The sequence below is a fragment of the Leishmania major genome, chromosome 32, assembly GCF_000002725.2.
Source record: "Leishmania major strain Friedlin complete genome, chromosome 32".
NCBI lineage: Eukaryota > Euglenozoa > Kinetoplastea > Trypanosomatida > Trypanosomatidae > Leishmania > Leishmania major.
In genome coordinates, this window is record NC_007273.2 from 1,235,001 (window position 1) to 1,255,124 (window position 20,124).

The 20,124-nt window shown below is 60.9% G+C and overlaps 5 protein-coding genes across 5 annotated transcripts in view; all 5 read left to right on the forward strand.

The window, feature by feature from the left end:
• LMJF_32_3140 (pyrroline-5-carboxylate synthetase-like protein) overlaps positions 1-1,148 on the forward strand; it is a gene marked incomplete at both ends in the record, with an annotated part of 1,440 nt that extends 292 nt beyond the window's left edge. Inside the window, one exon of the mRNA XM_001685588.1 lies at positions 1-1,148. This exon is cut by the window's left edge and continues 292 nt beyond it. Within this exon, the coding sequence (XP_001685640.1) occupies positions 1-1,148 (1,148 nt within the window).
• A 1,378-nt stretch (positions 1,149-2,526) lies between these two features.
• Positions 2,527-9,900, forward strand: LMJF_32_3150 (conserved hypothetical protein; the record flags this gene model as incomplete). The annotated part of the gene is made up of 1 exon (XM_001685589.1): positions 2,527-9,900. The coding sequence occupies one exon, from the start codon at positions 2,527-2,529 to the stop codon at positions 9,898-9,900; it is 7,374 nt and encodes a 2,457-aa protein (XP_001685641.1).
• Positions 9,901-11,850: 1,950 nt separating this feature from the next.
• Positions 11,851-14,166, forward strand: LMJF_32_3160 (conserved hypothetical protein; the record flags this gene model as incomplete). Its single annotated transcript, XM_001685590.1, has 1 exon — positions 11,851-14,166. One exon carries the CDS (start codon positions 11,851-11,853, stop codon positions 14,164-14,166), a length of 2,316 nt encoding a protein of 771 aa, XP_001685642.1.
• Positions 14,167-15,663: 1,497 nt separating this feature from the next.
• On the forward strand, positions 15,664-16,161 carry LMJF_32_3170 (putative NADH dehydrogenase subunit NI8M; the record flags this gene model as incomplete). The annotated part of the gene is made up of 1 exon (XM_001685591.1): positions 15,664-16,161. The coding sequence occupies one exon, from the start codon at positions 15,664-15,666 to the stop codon at positions 16,159-16,161; it is 498 nt and encodes a 165-aa protein (XP_001685643.1).
• A 1,216-nt stretch (positions 16,162-17,377) lies between these two features.
• Positions 17,378-19,399, forward strand: LMJF_32_3180 (conserved hypothetical protein; the record flags this gene model as incomplete). Its single annotated transcript, XM_001685592.1, has 1 exon — positions 17,378-19,399. One exon carries the CDS (start codon positions 17,378-17,380, stop codon positions 19,397-19,399), a length of 2,022 nt encoding a protein of 673 aa, XP_001685644.1.
• Positions 19,400-20,124: the final 725 nt, after the last annotated feature.

Sequence of the window (20,124 nt, forward strand, 5' to 3'; positions counted from 1 at the left end):
ACATGCCGGACCCAATCGGGCAGATTCTTTCGGCTCGTGAGCTGGACAACAACCTGCTGCTGCTGAAGCAGACGGCCCCGATTGGGGTGGTACTAGTTGTATTTGAGTCCCGCCCTGAAAGTCTCCCGCAGATCGCCTCTCTCGCCCTCTGCTCCGGAAACGGGCTTCTTCTCAAGGGTGGGCGCGAGGGGGAGCACTCGAACGCGGTGCTGCATGACTTGATCGTCTCAGCTGTGGAGTCCAGCACACAGGGACGCGTGCCGCGAGGGGTAATCGGCCTCGTTACGAATCGCGCTGACGTATACAGCCTTCTGCAGCTGGATGCGCACATTGATCTCGTCGTGCCTCGCGGAAGCAACGCGATGGTGCAAAACATCCAGCGCTCCACTCGCATTCCGGTGCTGGGTCACGCCGATGGCATCTGCCACGTATACGTGCACAAGGACGCAGATGTGGACGCGGCGCTGGCGGTGGCGATCGATGCGAAGCTGAATTATCCGGCAGCGTGCAACGCGGCAGAAACGCTGCTGCTGCACCGCGATCTTCTCCACTCCCCCGCGCATGGTACCACAGCGGCGCAGTTCCTTGTCAATGGCATGACGGAGGCGGGTGTGTCCTTCTACGCCGGTCCGCAGGCCATCGCTGCGGGGCTGGCAAGTGAGCTGGCGGCTTCTCTTCACATGGAGTACGGCGATGCGCACATGACAGTGGAGGTTGTCGATGACTTGGCGGCGGCTATCGCGCACGTGAACCGGCACGGCTCGCACCACACAGACACCATTCTCACCGTTGACAAGGCTGCCGCAGCGGAGTTTCAGCGGCGGGTTGAGAGCGCCTGTGTGTTCCACAACTGCTCTACTCGCTTCGCTGACGGGTTCAGGTTCGGCCTCGGTGCGGAGGTGGGCATCAGCACCGCCCGCATTCACGCTCGCGGCCCAGTCGGTGTTGAGGGACTGCTGACCCAAAAGTGGGTCTTGAAGCCGATGGGGTCGTTGCCTCAGGCGACGGAGGACGGCGCCGCTGCAGCTGCGGCCAACGCGCCGTACGCGACGGTGGCGGAGTTCCAGAAGGGGCAGCGTGTCTTCACTCACAAGGATGTCACCCGCAAGCTTCAGGATGAGGCCGCAGGGCTGCGATTGCAGGCTTGAGAAGAGACACTGCCGCCGCTGGGCCGTTCGATAGGTTTACCTTTCTCTCTCGTCACGCAACGGGTTGCGAGCGGGCTGGAGAGCGCGACGATCCGATGCTGTGTCGACGCTGGGTGCTGCAGTTTTCGCTTGCCATATTGTTCGTGCCTTGAAGGTGCTTTTATTTGTGTATGCCTTTTCAGTGTTTCCTCCCGTAGCGCGTGTGCTTGTGCCCCACAGCCGCGGATACAATGCGGCGCGCGATTCCTGCTTCGCTTGCCTGCCGGCAGCCCTCCTGTACGTGTCGGTGTATCTGACGGCGCACCGACACTCAGCCTAGCCAAGCCACTCGTAGTTGAGCACCCGTTGCCTTATCGCCTTATCGTTTCTTCACTATCATGGATCATCGCACGCACAAGCGCACACAGCGCTAAGAAAAGCAGAAAGGAAGGAAGTACACCATGTTGCGGTCGTCCTGCTGGACGCATTATATGCGTGAATTCATCCCATCTTGATGCGTGCGTTACTCACACGCCAAGAGCAGCAGAGCATGGCCGCTGTGCATCTGAGCTGTTCCCATAAGCGATCTGTGCGCTGCCTTATGCTCATACTGGTGATGGTATGCGCATAGGCGGACTATCCAATGGCGAAGCCGCCGCCACAATCGAGTCGAGCACAGCGTACACGGTCTTCAGTCGTAATCGACCCGCGGCTCGCAGGCTGAGCGTGTATGTGCTGGCTTCGTATACCCAACACAATCATGCCTGTCACTCAACCCCTCCTTCCTGGCTAATTGGCTGCTTCTTTCGCCGCCGCTCGGCCTCTCGCACCATGCACGCTCATCGCCTCTGTCCTCACTCGCGTGCCTTTCTCGGTGCTTGCGTGTTCGTTGTCCTCCCCCTCCTGCCTCAGCGCCTATGACACGCGTGCATGTCGATTTGTTTTGATCCTTCTTCTGCAAAGAGTGAGAGAAACAAAGCAGATCAAGCAGGCAAAGAAGCGGGCATCCTCACGACTCGATAGCCCCTCCCTCCCTCCCCTCCCTCCCTCCCTCCCTCCCTCCCTCCCTCCCTCCCTGATCCCTCGGCCCCACCGCGCCCATACACAGCAGCAACACTGGCGCATTCTTTCGTTTCTCCCCCTCCCCGCACCATTACAGACGAACACAGGGCGCTCGTCGTCGCCCTCCTCGTGCGCGCGCGGATCACCTTCCGCACTCTGCATCCTGTAGCGGCAGCGGCGCCCGTTCGCCACGGCCTATTACTCCTCCTCCTCCTCTCTCTTCCTTTGTCTCGCCAAGAGACACGCACGGAAGAGGGAGAGAAGACAGGAGCGGCGGAGCAAACAACAACGGTGAAAGCTTTATGTTTGTGCCGTTCTCTTCGGCGAGCTGCTTGACATGGCATCCATGGTACGCCACTACTCTCTTTCCAATCCTCCGCCGGTCGAGGGCGCGCTGGATGGCCGCGAGACAGTGCACGAGGCGGAGATACTGGAGGTGCAAGCTCTCCAGGCAGAGCGCGATGGCGAATGCGGGCGCGGTGTACTGCTCATGGAGCGCGCGCTGCAGATTCGCTGCCACCTGGTGAACCGACTGCGCGAGAAATGGGCCAGTGCTGCGTCAGGGACGGGCTCGTCGTCGGCCGCCGGCGCTCATCGCGTGTCTGTCTTCGCTAATGCGGATGCGATGGGTAAAGAAGAGCTTCTTTTGGAGTATCAGACCCAATGCGGTGAGCTCTACGACACGGCCGAGCGCCTTGTGGTTCGCTGCAACGGGCTCGCTGTCGAGCACTTTAAGCGAGGCGCATTCTCGGAAGCCAGCCCACTGCTCGAGTACGCGATGCAGTTAACGGAGGATGGGGCGTACCCGCTATGCGAGGTCGATGAGCGACGGCGGCACTTGCGCGGGGTCACGCTCAACAACCTCGGCTGCATGGAGCGCCGCCGCGGCCACTTCTCCGAGGCACTACAGTACATGAAGTCGTCGATGGAGATGACCGGGGTCGAGTCACCTGTGGCATACATGAACACCAGCGCTATTCTTATCCAGCTGCGGCTCAGCGACGAGGCGGTGCGCATGGCGGAGCGCTCCATCGAGCTACTTTACCAAACACCCGAGGACCCGTCACTGCTGGCAGTGGCGCATCACAACCTGGCCATGGCACTCGAGCCGGTTGATCCGGCACGGTGCTTGGAGGAGTATGCGCTAGCATACCGGACGGCCTGCTCCACGCTGGGCCCGGAGAGCGAGACGAGTCTCTGTATTCAGCGCAGCTGGAGGCGGTATGAGGCGACGCGCGTGCCCCCGGCAACGGGGGCGTTTTTCATGGGCGGTGATGGCGCCGCTGCATCTCGGCTGCGTAGGCTCGTTGCTGCCGCGCCAACCAGGCGTGCATACACTGCACCGCATCACTTGCCTGCAACGGTGCCGCGCACGCACACCGGCAAGAGCGGTGCTGGCTCCCCGATGGACGTGATAGAGCTCTTTCCGCACCCTTTTCTGCCCAGTGCGTCCGTCTCGTCCGCGCCGACAAAGACGCCGCGGGATGTGACGCCGATCTACCGCCCCGCAGTGGTGCCCCGTCGGCCTCTTGCCCCTGGACCGCCGCCAGGCGTAAGGGCGACCTCATCCAGTCGCAGTCGTGAGCCACAGTCGCAGCCGCGCCACCAGCAGCAAGAGCAGCACCGACAGCCGCGGCGTCAGTATGGGACGGAGAAAGTGATGCGCTCCTCGCCACCAGCCTCCCGTACTGCGGTGGCGGCCCCACGACCGCCACCCACCAACCGGGCCAAGGAGGCTGCGGTGGCAGCCGGCAGCGGCCGCGTCGCCGCTTCAATGACGCCGTCGCCCCCGCCCTCTCGCCAGAGGCAAGCGACCGCCCAGCGGCGCTACTCTCCTACGACACAAGCGCAAGAGTCGTCACGGCAGTCACCGCCGCGTACAGGCAACCGTCAGCAACGCTTGTCGGTGCAAAAGAGTACGGCGGATGCGTGCCAAACCGCTAGCGGGTCACGAAAGCGGGAGAAGAGCACATTGCACTACGCCAATGACCGGCTCACAACGCAGGCATCGTCCACCGCGCTGTCGTCTTCCGCTGCGCAGTCACCAGGACGCGGGCCACGTCCCCCCATAAAGGAGAGCAGCAGCAGCAACCATTCTCTCCCCATGCCACTACCGCGAAACCTCCCGCCATTGCAGACCGCCGTCGCTGCGGAGCCGCCTGCGGTGGCGCCGAATTCGTCGTACTCCCGCTCGTTGCACGACGCCAAGGCGAATGCGTCGCTTCCGTCCACCTCAGCGTCGCTTTCCCTCACGTCGGATCCGCTGACATTTCTGCAGAATCGACTCGAAATTCTCCTTCAAGACGAAGAAGAGCTAGAGCACAAGTACGTTCAAGCGACAGTGATTCAGCGGTACTACCGCGGCCACCTGGCCCATCGTCGTGTGGCAGCGCTCCGAGCTACCCGCGCGAGTTATGCGCGGCTCGCCCAGCTGCGCTGCCATATTGCAGCACGTTGCATTCAGCGAGCGTTTCGGCGCCACCGCCGTCACAGCCGCTACCCTCTTGCAGCTGGTCAGCTGGGCCGCTACGCAGCAGCCGGAGGCCGACGCGGTGCTCAGCACCAAGCGGCTACACTGCTGCAGCGAATTGCGCGCGGTTGGCTGGCGCGGCGTCACTACGCGCAGCTGCGCAAGTACGCATGTGAGAGTCCAGCTGCCGCGACTCGCATCCAGCGCTGGATTCGCGCACTGCAAGCGCGACGCCACTACGCAGTCTTGCTCGCCGCAAAGGCGGAGCAGGATGCCGTGGCGCTGGAGCACGAACGTCGTCAGTACGCGGCGACTCGCATTCAAGGCCAATGGCTCACCCACCTGCAGCGCAGAGCATGCCAGGCGGCCCTGCGCCACCGTATGATGGCCCGTGCCGCCGAGGATGCCCGGTGCCGCATGAGGGCGGCTATCATCATCCAGTCAGCATGGCGAGGGTACCAGGCGCGCCGGCTCTATCAAGACACGTACTCGCGCACCTTCCAGCTGCGTACGGCCCGGCTGGAGTACCAGCGCCGTCGTCAGGCTGCTGTGCGACTTCAGGCATTTGGGCGGATGCTCATAGCCAGGCAGCACGCAACGCCGCTGCTCACGGTCGCCCGCTTCCGAGCAGCGGCTGAGATTCGAACCCGCAGCCATGAAGGGCAGGCCGCTATTAAGATTCAGTGTGCCTACCGCCGCCACGTGGCTCATCGAGTGTTTGTCACCAAGCGTGCTGCGCGCAAGAACCAGATTAGTCAGGACCTAGTGCAGGTGCACACCACGACCGTGCAACGTGCGGGACGAGGCTACATGGCGCGGAAAGACGTAGGGACCAAGCTGTCAGTGCTGCAGGCTGAGGCAGAGCGGTACGAGCGTCGTCTGCTGGCTTTGAAGCAGAAAGAGCTGGAGGCTGCACGCGCTGTCGCGCTGGCAGTTCAGCTCAGTATCTCCGAACTACGCGAATGCGAGGGTGAGCAGCGGCGTATCCTTGCGCGCGCGGAGCAGCAGCAGTGGCACGACATGCTCACACAGTGCAACGCACTCTTAGCGGCGACAAAGGAGACTGAGGTAGAGCAAGAGGCGATGAAGGTGATTTCATCAGAGGCCTTACATGACTTTTCCCGCATCATCAAGGCGAAGAAGCAGCGAGCCCATCGCCAAGAGGCGCGCGACGCCTACCTGGACCAGTGCGCGGCAGAGGATGCCGAGGCGCATAAGGAGGCGAGCGCGCGCGTGGTAACTGACTTCATGCGTAGCGCCGCCGCGCGCAGCACCTTGCGTAGCTTAGTCAAGACGATGAGCTCGTACAACGACGCTCGTGCGATGCAGGAGGAGGATGATAAGACGCCTGCGGCTGCGACGACGGATGGGGCAGCCCCGAAGCGCCCGCTGACGGCGGAGCAGATTGCGGCTGAGCGTGCTGAGCTGGACCGGCTGGAGCGCGAGGAGCTGCTGGCCTCTGAGGCCGCGGCGGCCCCGAAGCGCCCGCTGACGGCGGAGCAGATTGCGGCTGAGCGTGCTGAGCTGGACCGGCTGGAGCGCGAGGAGCTGCTGGCCTCTGAGGCCGCGGCGGCCCCGAAGCGCCCGCTGACGGCGGAGCAGATTGCGGCTGAGCGTGCTGAGCTGGACCGGCTGGAGCGCGAGGAGCTGCTGGCCTCTGAGGCCGCGGCGGCCCCGAAGCGCCCGCTGACGGCGGAACAGATTGCGGCTGAGCGTGCTGAGCTGGACCGGCTGGAGCGCGAGGAGCTGCTGGCCTCTGAGGCCGCGGCGGCCCCGAAGCGCCCGCTGACGGCGGAGCAGATTGCGGCTGAGCGTGCTGAGCTGGACCGGCTGGAGCGCGAGGAGCTGCTGGCCTCTGAGGCCGCGGCGGCCCCGAAGCGCCCGCTGACGGCGGAACAGATTGCGGCTGAGCGTGCTGAGCTGGACCGGCTGGAGCGCGAGGAGCTGCTGGCCTCTGAGGCCGCGGCGGCCCCGAAGCGCCCGCTGACGGCGGAGCAGATTGCGGCTGAGCGTGCTGAGCTGGACCGGCTGGAGCGCGAGGAGCTGCTGGCCTCTGAGGCCGCGGCGGCCCCGAAGCGCCCGCTGACGGCGGAGCAGATTGCGGCTGAGCGTGCTGAGCTGGACCGGCTGGAGCGCGAGGAGCTGCTGGCCTCTGAGGCCGCGGCGGCCCCGAAGCGCCCGCTGACGGCGGAGCAGATTGCGGCTGAGCGTGCTGAGCTGGACCGGTCGGAGCGCGAGGAGCTGGTATGTAAGAGAGATACCACAAGCGCGTACGAGGAAGAGGGACCTCCGGCTGCTGATGAGTCGTTCACTTCGGCAGATGCATCTATTAGTGCCAGTGCTTTGGTAGATGTGATGCTTGCTCGTCTGAAGGCCATCTGGCAGGCCGAGGTGGCGGCAGAGAAGCAGCGCCGCCACCAACGCGAGGAGCTACATTGGGCTATCTTCGAACACAGGCAGCAGCGTATCGCAGCCGCCGAAGAGGGAGAGGACCTTGCTCCCTATCGTATTAACCGGGTGCACCTGCAGATGCCCTCCCCTGCTGCGCCGAAGAAGGCCCACCCGTCGCCTGCAGAGTTGTCCACAGCTATGGGGAATAGGTACCGTCACGAGCGCGCTGCACAGGAGCTTGCTGCTGTACAGTGCATCGAGCGCTGCTTCATTGGCTGGGGTGCCCGAAAGCACCTGAAGGCGTTGCTACGTGTGCTGGATGAGTATCTCAGTGCCCTGCAGGACTTTGACCGTCATGAGGGACCGGTGCTTACCTACGCACGGCTACGCGAAGTACTAGCGCGTTACCCAGATTTGCGAACGCGTGTTTCGCAGCTGCCCGTTTCCCTATCCCCTCCTGAGCGTGCCGCCATTGAAGACGGCAACTCATCAGCTTCACCAGCAATATCACCAACCTCGAGGAAAACACTGCAAGCCTTTTCCTGCATCATCGAGGCGAAGAAGCAGCGAGCCCATCGCCAAGAGGCGCGCGACGCCTACCTGGACCAGTGCGCGGCAGAGGATGCCGAGGCGCATAAGGAGGCGAGCGCGCGCGTGGTAACTGACTTCATGCGTAGCGCCGCCGCGCGCAGCACCTTGCGTAGCTTAGTCAAGACGATGAGCTCGTACAACGACGCTCGTGCGATGCAGGAGGAGGATGATAAGACGCCTGCGGCTGCGACGACGGATGGGGCAGCCCCGAAGCGCCCGCTGACGGCGGAGCAGATTGCGGCTGAGCGTGCTGAGCTGGACCGGCTGGAGCGCGAGGAGCTGCTGGCCTCTGAGGCCGCGGCGGCCCCGAAGCGCCCGCTGACGGCGGAACAGATTGCGGCTGAGCGTGCTGAGCTGGACCGGCTGGAGCGCGAGGAGCTGCTGGCCTCTGAGGCCGCGGCGGCCCCGAAGCGCCCGCTGACGGCGGAGCAGATTGCGGCTGAGCGTGCTGAGCTGGACCGGCTGGAGCGCGAGGAGCTGCTGGCCTCTGAGGCCGCGGCGGTCCCGAAGCGCCCGCTGACGGCGGAACAGATTGCGGCTGAGCGTGCTGAGCTGGACCGGCTGGAGCGCGAGGAGCTGCTGGCCTCTGAGGCCGCGGCGGCCCCGAAGCGCCCGCTGACGGCGGAGCAGATTGCGGCTGAGCGTGCTGAGCGGGACCGGCTGGAGCGCGAGGAGCTGCTGGCCTCTGAGGCCGCGGCGGCCCCGAAGCGCCCGCTGACGGCGGAACAGATTGCGGCTGAGCGTGCTGAGCTGGACCGGTCGGAGCGCGAGGAGAGAGATGTCGATGCAGGGGAGGTTAAGGCGTCGCAGCCCTTGGGGTTCGAGCAGCTGCTCGCAGAAGGTGCAGCAGTTGGCCATCTTGAACGCTGGGAACAGATAAGCTTCGATGGCGGAGCGAGACATCATCCGCGACGACTGACCGAACAGCAGGTTGTGGTGGAGCGCTTGGCCCTGGACCAGCTGGACGACCTAGAGCAGGTGGCAATGGAGCGCGGAAGGCTGGGCCGACTCAGCTGCGTGGAGCACAACGTGTTGAGTGCAGCTGCTCTTCTTGCACAGAGGGTGCAGGAGGAGCATTGCAGCGCCGATTCTGCGTACACCTCGACGTCGTCATCGGTGAGGCCATTCGAGCCACGGCAGCGGGAAGGCCTCACCAGCAGCGAGGCGGGTGGTCGCTTGTGGGTGTTTGCCAAGACCATCCGAGACAAGAAGGACCTGCGCCAACGGCAAGCTGCCCGGGACGCTTATCTGCAAGAGATGCACAATGAAAATGCCATTGATACCGACGAAGAGGAGAAGCAGCAGGAGGAGCGCCCACCGACGCCCTCTTCGGGCGCAATTACGTGGCGGCGCTGCAGCAACGAGGTTAGCGGCGACGATAGAGAGATGATGAGCCAGGAGGCGTTGCACCAGCTGTACCATCAAGAGCGCCGATCCTTTGCCTCCTCGCTTGTAGGCGGCTTTGTCGATATTATCAAGGCGAAGAAGCAGCGAGCCCATCGCCAAGAGGCGCGCGACGCCTACCTGGACCAGTGCGCGGCAGAGGATGCCGAGGCGCATAAGGAGGCGAGCGCGCGCGTGGTAACTGACTTCATGCGTAGCGCCGCCGCGCGCAGCACCTTGTGTAGCCTAGTCAAGACGATGAGCTCGTACAACGACGCTCGTGCGATGCAGGAGGAGGATGATAAGACGCCTGCGGCTGCGACGACGGATGATGGCAGCGGTGAGGGTGCGTACGCAACCCCTGCCGAGTCGTGTGAGCACTCCCCTTTGTCTGCGGCTCTCAGAATCCAGCGCTTCTTCAGGGGCGTGCAGGCAAGGCGTCGAGTGCGAGTACTGCAAGAGGCACACCGTGCCTACCTCGAGGAGGAGCTTGCAGTAGAGGAGCTACTCTACTCAGCGGCGGTTGCCATTCAGTGCTTGTACCGCGGCCATCTGGCGCGTCGGCAGGCGGCCATGATCATTGTGCAGCGTGATCTCTACCTGTTGTCACTCCAGGAAGAGGATTGGTTAGGTGGGGATTCGAAGCGCGGAGAAGGGAGTGATGCGTCCTTGCCAGCAGCTCTATCGTTTTTTGCTTCCTCACCAAAGAGTGTCGCAGGCGGCGGAGCCAAGGCAGCGGCGACTCGCCCCTTTACCCCACGCCGCTCTTCCTCGTCATCCTATACTGGTCTGCGCGAAGTTGCCAGCACAGCCATTGTGACCGAGGTGAATGAGGCGGACGAGGCAGCGCTGGACCAGCTTTTGCATCGCCCCTGAGCTGCCTCTCTCCATCTTGCGCGGGCAGCACGCCAAGAGCAACCGCATCCCGCCATTCCCGGGTACACAGTCAGAACATCTGCGCGCGATGTGAGGAGACCGCTGCCGTCTGTGCCCGCTTGCGTGCTTTCTTCCTTTTCGGTACTCGTATTGTACTGCTATACTGTTGGTGCACTCCACCTGAGGGGAAAGCGAGAGCGGTGTGGTCGATGGCGGTGTGCGATGTGTCTGTGTCGTGGCTCTCACCGCCGCCGCTTGCGGTATCACCGAGTGCCAAGAGAGTGACAAACAACACTTCTGGTTGGTTTCGTCTCTCTGTCTCCTTACCTCACAATCATTCTCGTCGGTGGCGTTCTCCATGACCGCTTTCTTCTCGAATATGTTTTCTGCTCTCTTCCCGTTGCGGGCGTTCTTTTTCTGTCGTTTCCGTGCCCGGTTGCTCTCACCCTTGTGGTTGGTGCGTGTCTGTTGTCTCTGCATTCGGCTTCAGGACGGTTGCTTGTCCTGCGTGTGCGTGTCACAGCCTATATACATGTGCATGTGCTGAGGTGTGTGTGTGTGTGTGTATGTATGTATGTATCTATGAGTGTGTGTGTACCCTTTTATTCTTGTTTGCCTTTGCTGTTCTTGTTATTGAGTTATGATGTACAGAACATCAGCAAAGAAGGCCAACGAGCCACTCGCTCTCTCTCTCTCTTGGTTGGATCGATGTAGCCCGCACATGCCGAGTCGGCGAGGGTACGAAGTCTGCAACGCTCTGTGTGCTTGTTTCTGACTTGGAACGCACAACCATCCCTCACCACCATTGCTTGCTCGTTTCGATTGTTTGTGTTTCCGTCATTTTCCTCGTTCTCTTTTGATTTTGTTTTTGTTCTCGGATGCTCGTTGATGCTTTTGCCGCGGTTCTTCCCGTTACATCTCTTGCTCTCTTCCGCCTTCTCTCTGGATGCGCTTCATCTACCCCCCACCCCCTTCCTCCCACCCGGCTTATGGCCACTTCGATGTACATGGTCGTTCTCTTTGACTTCAACTAGAATGGCGGAGAACAAGAGCGCGTGATATTAGATGAGTAGCAAGACGGAGAAACTGCAGCCCCCCAAAAACCACAAGAGGAGAGGTGGTATGGGGAACGTCCCTGCCTCCCTTCCTGTGCACCGCTATCCGTTCTCTTGCCTATGGTTGCTCTCTCTTTTCTTCATGTTTCCCCCTCTTATGGTTCGACTCCACCATGAGCCAGGAGTGGCGAGCTACAACGAAGTCGCCAACGCGAATAAGGGGAACGGATCGCACGCGATCTCCTCCCAGGATGTGTGGCAGCGCCACCTCTTACTCTATCCGCTCTCGCTCTCTCGCTCTTGTGCATCTGTGAAGTGCCGAGGCGAGGGGCGGGAGTGGAGATGAGGAGAGAGCGTGTGTTGCGCTTGGGTGGTAAGCTGCCCCAGTTGAAACTTGCGGAGGACTCTCTGTGCATGTCATGAAAGGCTTCGCATCGCTATGTCCGCGTGCGTGCGTGGGTGAAGGCGTATGCACTCGTTGAGGCCTCTTCGGTATCGCTTGCCTTTGTTATCTTCGTCTTTATGCATCACTCACACACACACACACACACACACAGACGAACTCGCAAGTCGACACATCATAAAAGAGGAGCACATCGCAACAGCAGCTGCTGTGCGAGACGGAAGGAATACGGTCGTGCATCTTCGCGTCTTTCGCGCCTCTACTTCTCCCCCGTTGGTTGCAGCCACGCATCCCTGCGTCATCGATACCCACATTGTGCTCACCTGCGCCATCATCTCTTTCGGCGCCATGATCTTCGATCCGTGCGGCGACTTGCTCAAGGATTACAGCGCCTTCTGCGAATCCCTGTGTGTTACGGAGAGGGAGGACGTGTATAGTGCCATTCTTACTCGTGTCGTCGACGTGCCCCCTTTGCCTGTAGATGAGCTCGAGATGTCTGAAGGGGTCGGCGGTGGTGCTGGGGATGCATCGGACAGGCGTCTGATCTCAGCCACTGCGAACACGAAAGGATCGCGCCCGTCGACCAAGACGGCTTCCAAGGAGAAGGAGAAGGTCAGCGCTGGTGGCAAACACAAGAACCTTCTCAAGAGCTCGCAGGAGGCTTCGACAAAGCCGGCGGAAGAGGAGACACCACCCCATCTCCCGGTGACGCTTACCATCACCTACGTCTCACTCCACTACCCCGTCTTCTGCTTGAACCAGCGCGATATGACACCGCTCTCTCGTGCCATTCCGCACTGCCCTTCCTTGGTCTCCGTGGAGCTGATCGGGTGCGGGCTGAGCGCGCAGAGCTACATGCAGCTAGTAGAGGCAGTGTATCGCAGCCCGCGTGTCTTGTCTGTAGCAGTGGATTTCAACCAACACATCAGTGGAAGCTCTTACACGCCCCACTCTCTCGAGAAGGGCAGTCACGCGAGTGTGCTCACAAATGCGCGAGAGCAGGCTGGGTTCGTGATTGACCCGACTCTGCTGAATGCCGCGTCGCCATCACTCGGCGATGCGCTGGATATGTCAGTCGGCGGCGTCTGCGGCCTCTCCTTCGCTTCGGGAAACTCGCAGGAGCGGCCCTTCGGCTTTAACATAGTCCCTGCAACCCCTCCTGGCGGTACGAGCGCGGCCGACGCGGCGACCGGTGGTGACAGCAACACTTCTCGTGCTGCCAGGGGTGACCCGAAGCCGACCGTTATGCGCCATTCGAGGCTGGTGCAGAGCGCGGCAGCGGACGCGTCCGTCACCGTTTTGGCCGAGGCTCAGCGGGTGGGAGAGACCGGCGACGAGGACCACGGCGGGGGCAACTTGGAGCTGTACTTTTACCCCACGCAGTACTGTGGTCTGGATCAGTTGCCCACGCAGCTGGAGCTGCAGCTGCAGGAGGAGACGGAGAAGAAAGGCAAGGTGGATGGCAAGCGGCTGCAGCAGGTACAGGCGCAGCGTGACACCTTGCGCATCTTCAACCGGCAAAACCGCATGGAAGTTCCGAAATCGTGGGACGGCATCCTCTTCACCGGCATCCGCTTCCTCAGCTTGCGCGGAAACGGCATCGACGACGCAGCCGTAACCCGCATCGTGGATGTGCTAACGCACAATCCCCGCTCGCAGCTCGAATCGCTCAATCTCTGGGGCAACAACATCACCGACCTCGGTGCCACGGCGCTAGCGCAGCTGCTGCGCCATAATCGAGACATCCGCGTCTTAGATGTCGGCAATAATAAGCTGAGCGACACCGGTCTTCTGGAATTGATCGACATGTTTCGCATGCATCAAGTGTCATCGATAGAGGAGGTGCTTGCGCTGCGGCGTGCCTATTTGACCAGACGAGGCGCGACAGATGAGGAGCGCAAGGCTGCGGGGCAGCCGTTGTTGGCCACCGACATCCCAAGCTATGAAGATCTCTACGCCTACTGGTGGTACACGCAGCAGCAGCAGCTACACCAGCCGCCGCCGCCACTTCCACACGCGACCGAACGTAGTGGCGCCGCGGACGCCACATCCCAAGTGTGGAACAACTCGTCTCTCTCTTCCGCTCTTTACATGGCGCCGCCGCCTCCGCCTCCGCAGCGCGATGCATCGCTCAGCCCCAGCTCTTCAAGCGCGAAGCGGGCTTCTTCGTCGAAGAGCAAGCCCATAAGGTCGGAATCGGCTCCTGGAGGCTGCGGTGGCGGGCCAATGGCATCGGCAGCAGCTACACTGTCCTCATCTGCTGCGAGGGCAGCGATGCGTCCTACGGTGGTCTTCGACAGAGACTGCGTGCGGATGTGCCACCTCGCCGAGAATGATTCATCCATCCGCGTACCGGGCAACACGGTACTGGAGGTGCTGAACCTGGAGGAGAATCGCTACGTCACCATCGTCGGCGTGCGCGAGGCTGCGCGGCGGCTTGCCCTACGCGAGCCAGCAACGACAGCGGAGATGTTATCCATGGTTGAGGTCCGGGAAGTGCACTCGACGCCGTCACTTTCACCATCTGCGCCGCATTCCACCGCTAGCTCGAGCATGGAAGGGGCAAGTAAACGCCTCTCCAGCGCCATCCACCGTAGCACAGCCGCTGCCTCGCAGCCGACGCCGACACCGTTGACGGTGATTCACCCACCTGAGCTACACTGCGCCGGGCTTCGGCTGCGGGCGTGCACTGTGAGGTGCCACCGAGAGTCTGATCGCAGGACGTGGCGAGAGATGGATGAGGTGCAGCAGCGCCTGAATGCCTCCCTGGCCCAATGGTCCCACTCTCGTGCCGCATCGCGCACGTGATGCTCAAAGTGAAAAGAAGCGCAAGGGGGGGGGAGCGGCCGGGCGGCGGCGGCGGCGCAGACGGGAGATGTAGAAACTGACCACGCGAGCCCGAAGCACTGAGTGCCGGCGATGCACGCCATAGCGCCGTTGCCACTGCTGTCGCCTGCATGCACACACACACACACACACACACACACGAGCGCAAGCACCACTTCACCATCGCCCGGTGCCCAAAGGGCACCTCTTTTTCGTTGATGTGTACTCCCCTCTCTGTTTCCTCGTATCTTCTCTTACCTCGGCGTCATGCTGGGTAGAGGTTTCCTTAGCTTGCCTCTGCATATATATGCGCGCGTGCATGCATGTTCACCGAGAACGAGCTTGTGGAGGGTCTCGGCTAGAGTTTTTCGAGTGCTAGACGTCACGCGGCTCGTTGATCGCTCCAAAGCGTCGCGCCTCCTCTCGTTCTCTTTTCCGTGTGGCGTCGTGTGCCTGAGCGCTGCATGCTGTGCTACCTCAAACGAACAAGCGCATCCGTGTGCGAGGTTAGAGCTGCGATGTAATCCGAACAGACAGACAAGCAACGGCGCGAGAGAAGAAAAGAGCAGCAATCATCGTTCTATTCTCGCACTTCCCTTTCTACGCGTCATGCGCATATGTGCGTGCATGCGTGTATGCGTGTGTTCATGCTCCTCCCTCGCGCCCCTCACTCTCTCCCGTTCAAGGATGCCACTGCTGCAACCACCGGGACTCCACCAAGTGACGTATGGACGGGTTTGGAGCGAGAGGAGATGGAGGAGCGAAAAGGCAGAAAGTGGCACTTCAGGAGGGAGACGGAGGGGAGGGAGTGGGAGGGGACCATTGCACCCCCACCTCTTTAAAGCGACTGGACGGAAAATGTACACGGCGGCGTAGTAAACTGATAGTACCCCATAGCCAGATCGCGGGTTGTCAAGCGCACCTCCAAACCTCTCCCTGTCTTCTACCTTCGTGTTTGTCCTGTTTTTTCCGCAACGGGCCATCACGGCATTCGCTCTGCCCGCCTTTTCCCTCGTCCTCTCTTGGCCCTCCCTCTCTCCCTCCCCCATCACCACCAACGCATCAGTATACCGCGGGCCGGGGCAGCAGCTAAAAAAGTCATTGAGCGCCCCTCGCACATATTTTATAGGAAGGTGCTGCCCTCCTCTAGCTTTCGGCGACACTTAGCCGTAACTCTTTCTTCCTCCTTCACCGTAGTAGTGATAGGGATAGCCAAGGGAGACAACGCAGCTCTCTCTCTCTCTCTCGCTGTGTAGTGTGGGGCGTCCAAAAGGTGAACGCGCTCGCACGCGTACGCGCGCATCACACGACTAGAAGTGCTCGTGCGCGCTCAGCCTTTCCCCCTTTTCTTTTCATCTTTCCCTTTCCTTCGGTCAGCGAGCAGCAACCCGCACTTCAGCAGTCGTCCATCAGGCCACTCCTCGGCTCCGCCTTACTTGTTGTCTCTTCCCTCAACTTTTTCGTCCTGCGATAGACAGAATGTCTTGGCGGGCGCGCTTCACGCCCTGCGTGGGCTCCCTCACAGTGTGGCTGAACCCCAAGGATCCGAACTGCTTCGGCGTGCGCAACTGGTGGCGCAACAATCTGCCGGAGCTGCAGCTGCTAAACCCCTTTTGCACGTTCACCATACAGGAGCTTTCCTTCGGTGAACCGCACATGTACGTCAACTACACGCCAACAGATCAGCGCATGATCCGGCTAGCCGGGGCGACGGAGGAGGAGTGCGAGGAGATCATGGAGGCGTGCATCACGTATGGCATGAACCACGCCATTATCGAGCGTCCGCGCACCGACGACGGTGGCGACTTAGTGAACCAACCAGCCATCACATCCTTTGGCTACACTGAGAGCTTCACCGCGAAGCTGGAGGTGGCACCGCCTGCGGACATAGGTCAGAAGACGACGGAGGGAGTCGATGATCCAGGCCAGAAGCCGCGCCTCTACCCTCGCAACGTGGGCTGCAAACTGATGCCATAGTGAACCCACTCATCTATTTACACACGCGGAAAGAGCAGCCGGGCTGGGCTCCGCCATGACATGCGAGTGCATTGCAGTGCGACGTCTCCACATTCAGCACTCGCATCCGCCTTCCGTCCACAGAGCTGTGCCCTTTTTCCCGCCTGAAGCGTGCGTCCGTGGTGCCCTTTCTCTCCCGCTCCTGCTTGCCTGCCTGAGAACCATGGGAAGGAAAGCAACACTGAGGAGGGCGTACCCCAGTTGCTCGGCGACGAGGGGGGGGGAAGGGTGAGTTCTGTGGCGGTGCGGTGCGCAGACTCGAATGTGCTGAGCTGGTCAGCTCCAAGACAAGGACCGAGAAAACGACAAGCCGGAATGCACGCGCGTATGTGTGAGTATTGTAGAGACGCAGTCGAAAGCGAAGGCAACCACGGCATTAGTGCCCGGCGCGTCTGCGCGCTTCTCTTGTCGTCTCCCCTTTTGGCGTATCACTCACCAAGCCCGTGTGTCCACCACGTTCAGTGGCGGCAGCAGTTTGATCTCTCTGCAGTAGCCTTCTCTGTTATTTTGTGGACGGAGCGAAGAAGAAAGGGCCGAAAAAGGAAAATGTGCCGCAAGAGAACGCAGACGCACTTCGCCCCTTAGCACCTCTTCAAGCTGCCTGCTTCCATCCACCGCTTCGTCCTGTTTTCGTGTCCACAGGCCATGGTACTCTAGTCACTCTGCCCCTCTTTCTCTCTCTACCTGTGCATGTGCGTGGGTGTGCGAGCGCACCACCGCAAACACTTGCAGAGAACGTGTCTGTGTACTTGCGTTTATGAGTATGTGTGGCGGAAAAGACGGCTGCGCTGCCAGGCGTATGCGGTGAGCGCAAGCGCGTGTGTGTTGCCATGAAATCCACATCCTCATTTCAGAAGAGTACCCCGATCTTACCATGGAGGTGCACTCGACAACAGCTACCCCACCCCCACCCCTTCCACACACGCACAAACATACACACCAACATGCCTCGCTATCTCTCGACGTATCTCTCTCTCTCTCTCTCTCCCCCTGCCCGTCTCTGCCATGGTCTTGCACGCCTTTTTTTTTGATGTGCGGGTGGGGCGAAACCGATGGGTGTACGCGGATGGACGCGCACGCATGCACACGCGCCATCTCACCTCCCGCGCTTAAACATATGCGCACAAGTAAGCTCTGTGTGACGCGTTGATGGGTAAAGGAATCGTCGAACGGACACATGCCCTCCTACACACCGTATGTGGCGTACACCAAGAGGGTGACGGCTCGCCTGCGCGCGCGCATGCACAAGCAGTCGTTCACAAACACTATCCTAGCGTCCACACAAGCGGATCGGACGGATTTGTCGAGAGTAGCGGACGCACGTCTGCGTGAGTTGATGGCACTCCGCGCGGACCATCGGCGCACATTCGACCCTATTTTCAAGCAGAAAGCGCTGAACCTCTTGCAAACCTTACCGCTCAAGGCCGCGGCGGACGATCCACATTTTTCCTACACGTTGGGCGCGTTGCGGGTGTGCGGGTACTTCAGCGCAACGCAGTCCCCGGCAACCTTCAACTTGCTTAACCACGCGACACGACACACCTTCCTCCTCGACGCGTTCAGCTTCTATCAGCTTTTCCTCGCATTGGAGGAAATGCATCATCCTCAGACGGCGGAGATACTGTCCATTGTGCTACCTCGTGTGATGGAGGTGGCGACTGACTTCACTGAGGGAGAGGCGCGCCTGCTGCTCGATCTTTACTTCAAACACAACTTGCTTACCAAGGAGCTCAGCGAGAGGCTCGTGGGCGTGATCACAGGCTCAGTGAATGACTTGAGCGGAAAGGATTTGACCAGCGCTGTGTCCGCAGTGCCAAACATGGGCTTTGAACAGATTTCGCGCCGATTTCTGGAAGCTGCGACACCGCGCCTTTGCCGCGCGCTGCGAGAGACCACAGAGCAGGTGCAACTTTACAAGGCAACGTACCTGGAGCACGCCGGCCGAGGCGCCGCCGCCTCGGATGCAGCGCGGCTGATGCTGATACACGACGCCGACGGTCAGCCGCCGCCGAATCCCGATATGGAGACACCCACTGAGAGGACCCTGCGACGCAGGAAGGAAGAGGCGTGGCGTCAGTTCCTGATCAATCACATTCTTGAAGGGATCAGCTTGCATCGAGAGTTGCAGAAAAGCATAGCGTGGCTGTGCTGGGCACCGCGCCCACTCCTGAATGAGGTGGTGCGGTGCGCGCTCATCTTCAGCGGACCGCTCCTCGCCGACTCAGCGGAGCAGCTTCCTGCAGCTCTCAAAGACAATGCAACTGGTGCGAGTGCCTCCTCTGGCGCGATATCTGCGGACGGTGAGCTGGCGGCAATCGTGGCGGAACGCGAACATTATGCGCGAGACCTGCCGCAGGTGCGACGCCGCAGCCTCTGCCACTGCCTGAAAATGCTCCATTTCACGTCTTACAGACACCTCCCTGCCCTCCGCTTCCTCTCCGCGCGAATCGCGGCAACGAAGGATGTCTTGGGCATTGTATCTCCGCTGGTGCTGGCGCGTGAGCTTTCGCAGGCTGTAGAGGCTATCGCTTTTTTTTATGCGACAGACTGCGCCCCAGCTGTGACGGCAATAATCGATGACATCCTGGAGCACATCGAGCCTGTCACGAATTCGCCGGCGCTACTGAATCATTTTCACGCCCTCACCACAGAAGAGCTGAAGCTTGTGGAGCGGGTGGTGCTCCGCGTGCTGCTCAGCTGTACGCGGTTTCTCTCCACGCGCATCTCAGAGAAGTCAGAGAAGAGCGCGCTGCAGAGAGCACCTGCGCAGGAGGAGGCGATACGTGCCATCTTGGCCCAAGCTACGGCACTTGCTATCTCGCCCATAACACGCGCCTACCTCGCGCTCGGGTTGCGGCTCATGCACTCTAGTAAGGCGCATGGAGAGAGGGGCGCCAAACAAGTGCAGTGTTTTACTGGCACCATGCACCTGCTCTATGCGACCACCGTTATTCTGACCGTGTCTGCGCAGGCAGGTACAGCACCGACGGCGTCGGGTCCGGCCGCACACGAAGCCCTGCGCGCCATCCTTAGGCAGCTCGTGCCGTGGGCGCAGACGATGGCGACGATGCAGGCCGGTGAGATGCCGGAGGAGGCGGCAGTTGAGATGGCGAAGGCGCTGGCCCTACTTAAGAAGCATCCGGAGATCATGGACACACTGGCCAGGGATACGACGCGGAGAGAGGACAAAGAAGCATAGCGTTGACGCGCGTGCGAGTTCGCTTGCTGGTATCTAGGAACTTGGTTTCGTGGTCTCTCGCTGCCGCACACACACACACACACACACACACGACTACTATCATGCAGCGCCATTTTGTCGGTGCCCTCCAGAGCCCACCCACATCTGCGTCGCTCTATCGCTGTCACCTTCCCTCCTTTTCCCGCGCACGCTGCATCGGCGGACCTCTGTGAATGAAAGAAACTGAGAAGGAAAGGGCGGCATCTGGCAGTAGGCACTGCGGGCTTGCCTTGGTGTTTCACTGGCGGTGATCTCTTCGCCCAGCTGCACAAACTCGCCCGCGCATGTAGACAGAGACATGGTCACTAGGAGATACGTGCAGGATTTCATGCCATCTCACAAGCAAGCAAACGAAGTTGTGGGAGCTGCTTAGGTAGGGTTGGCGGTGGCCGCTGAAGCGGGCACGCTCGAGCTCATGGTAGCTACAAGACCTGTGCTTGCATATCTCGCTGCTGCTACTGTTGCGCGAGAACAGGACACTTTTTTTTTGTATTCTCTGTGATGCAAGCATCTGTTTTGGTTGTGCGTGTGCGCGTCTGATAGGGGACATGGTTTCTCTCTCAGCCTCAGCCGTGGCACAGCGCGTCATCTTCCTCGTGTTGTCCGTGTCGCCCTCGTCCTTCGTCGTCTTCATCTCTCATCGATCCTCTCGGCACCTCGGTACATATCATGCGTGCTGCTCCCAT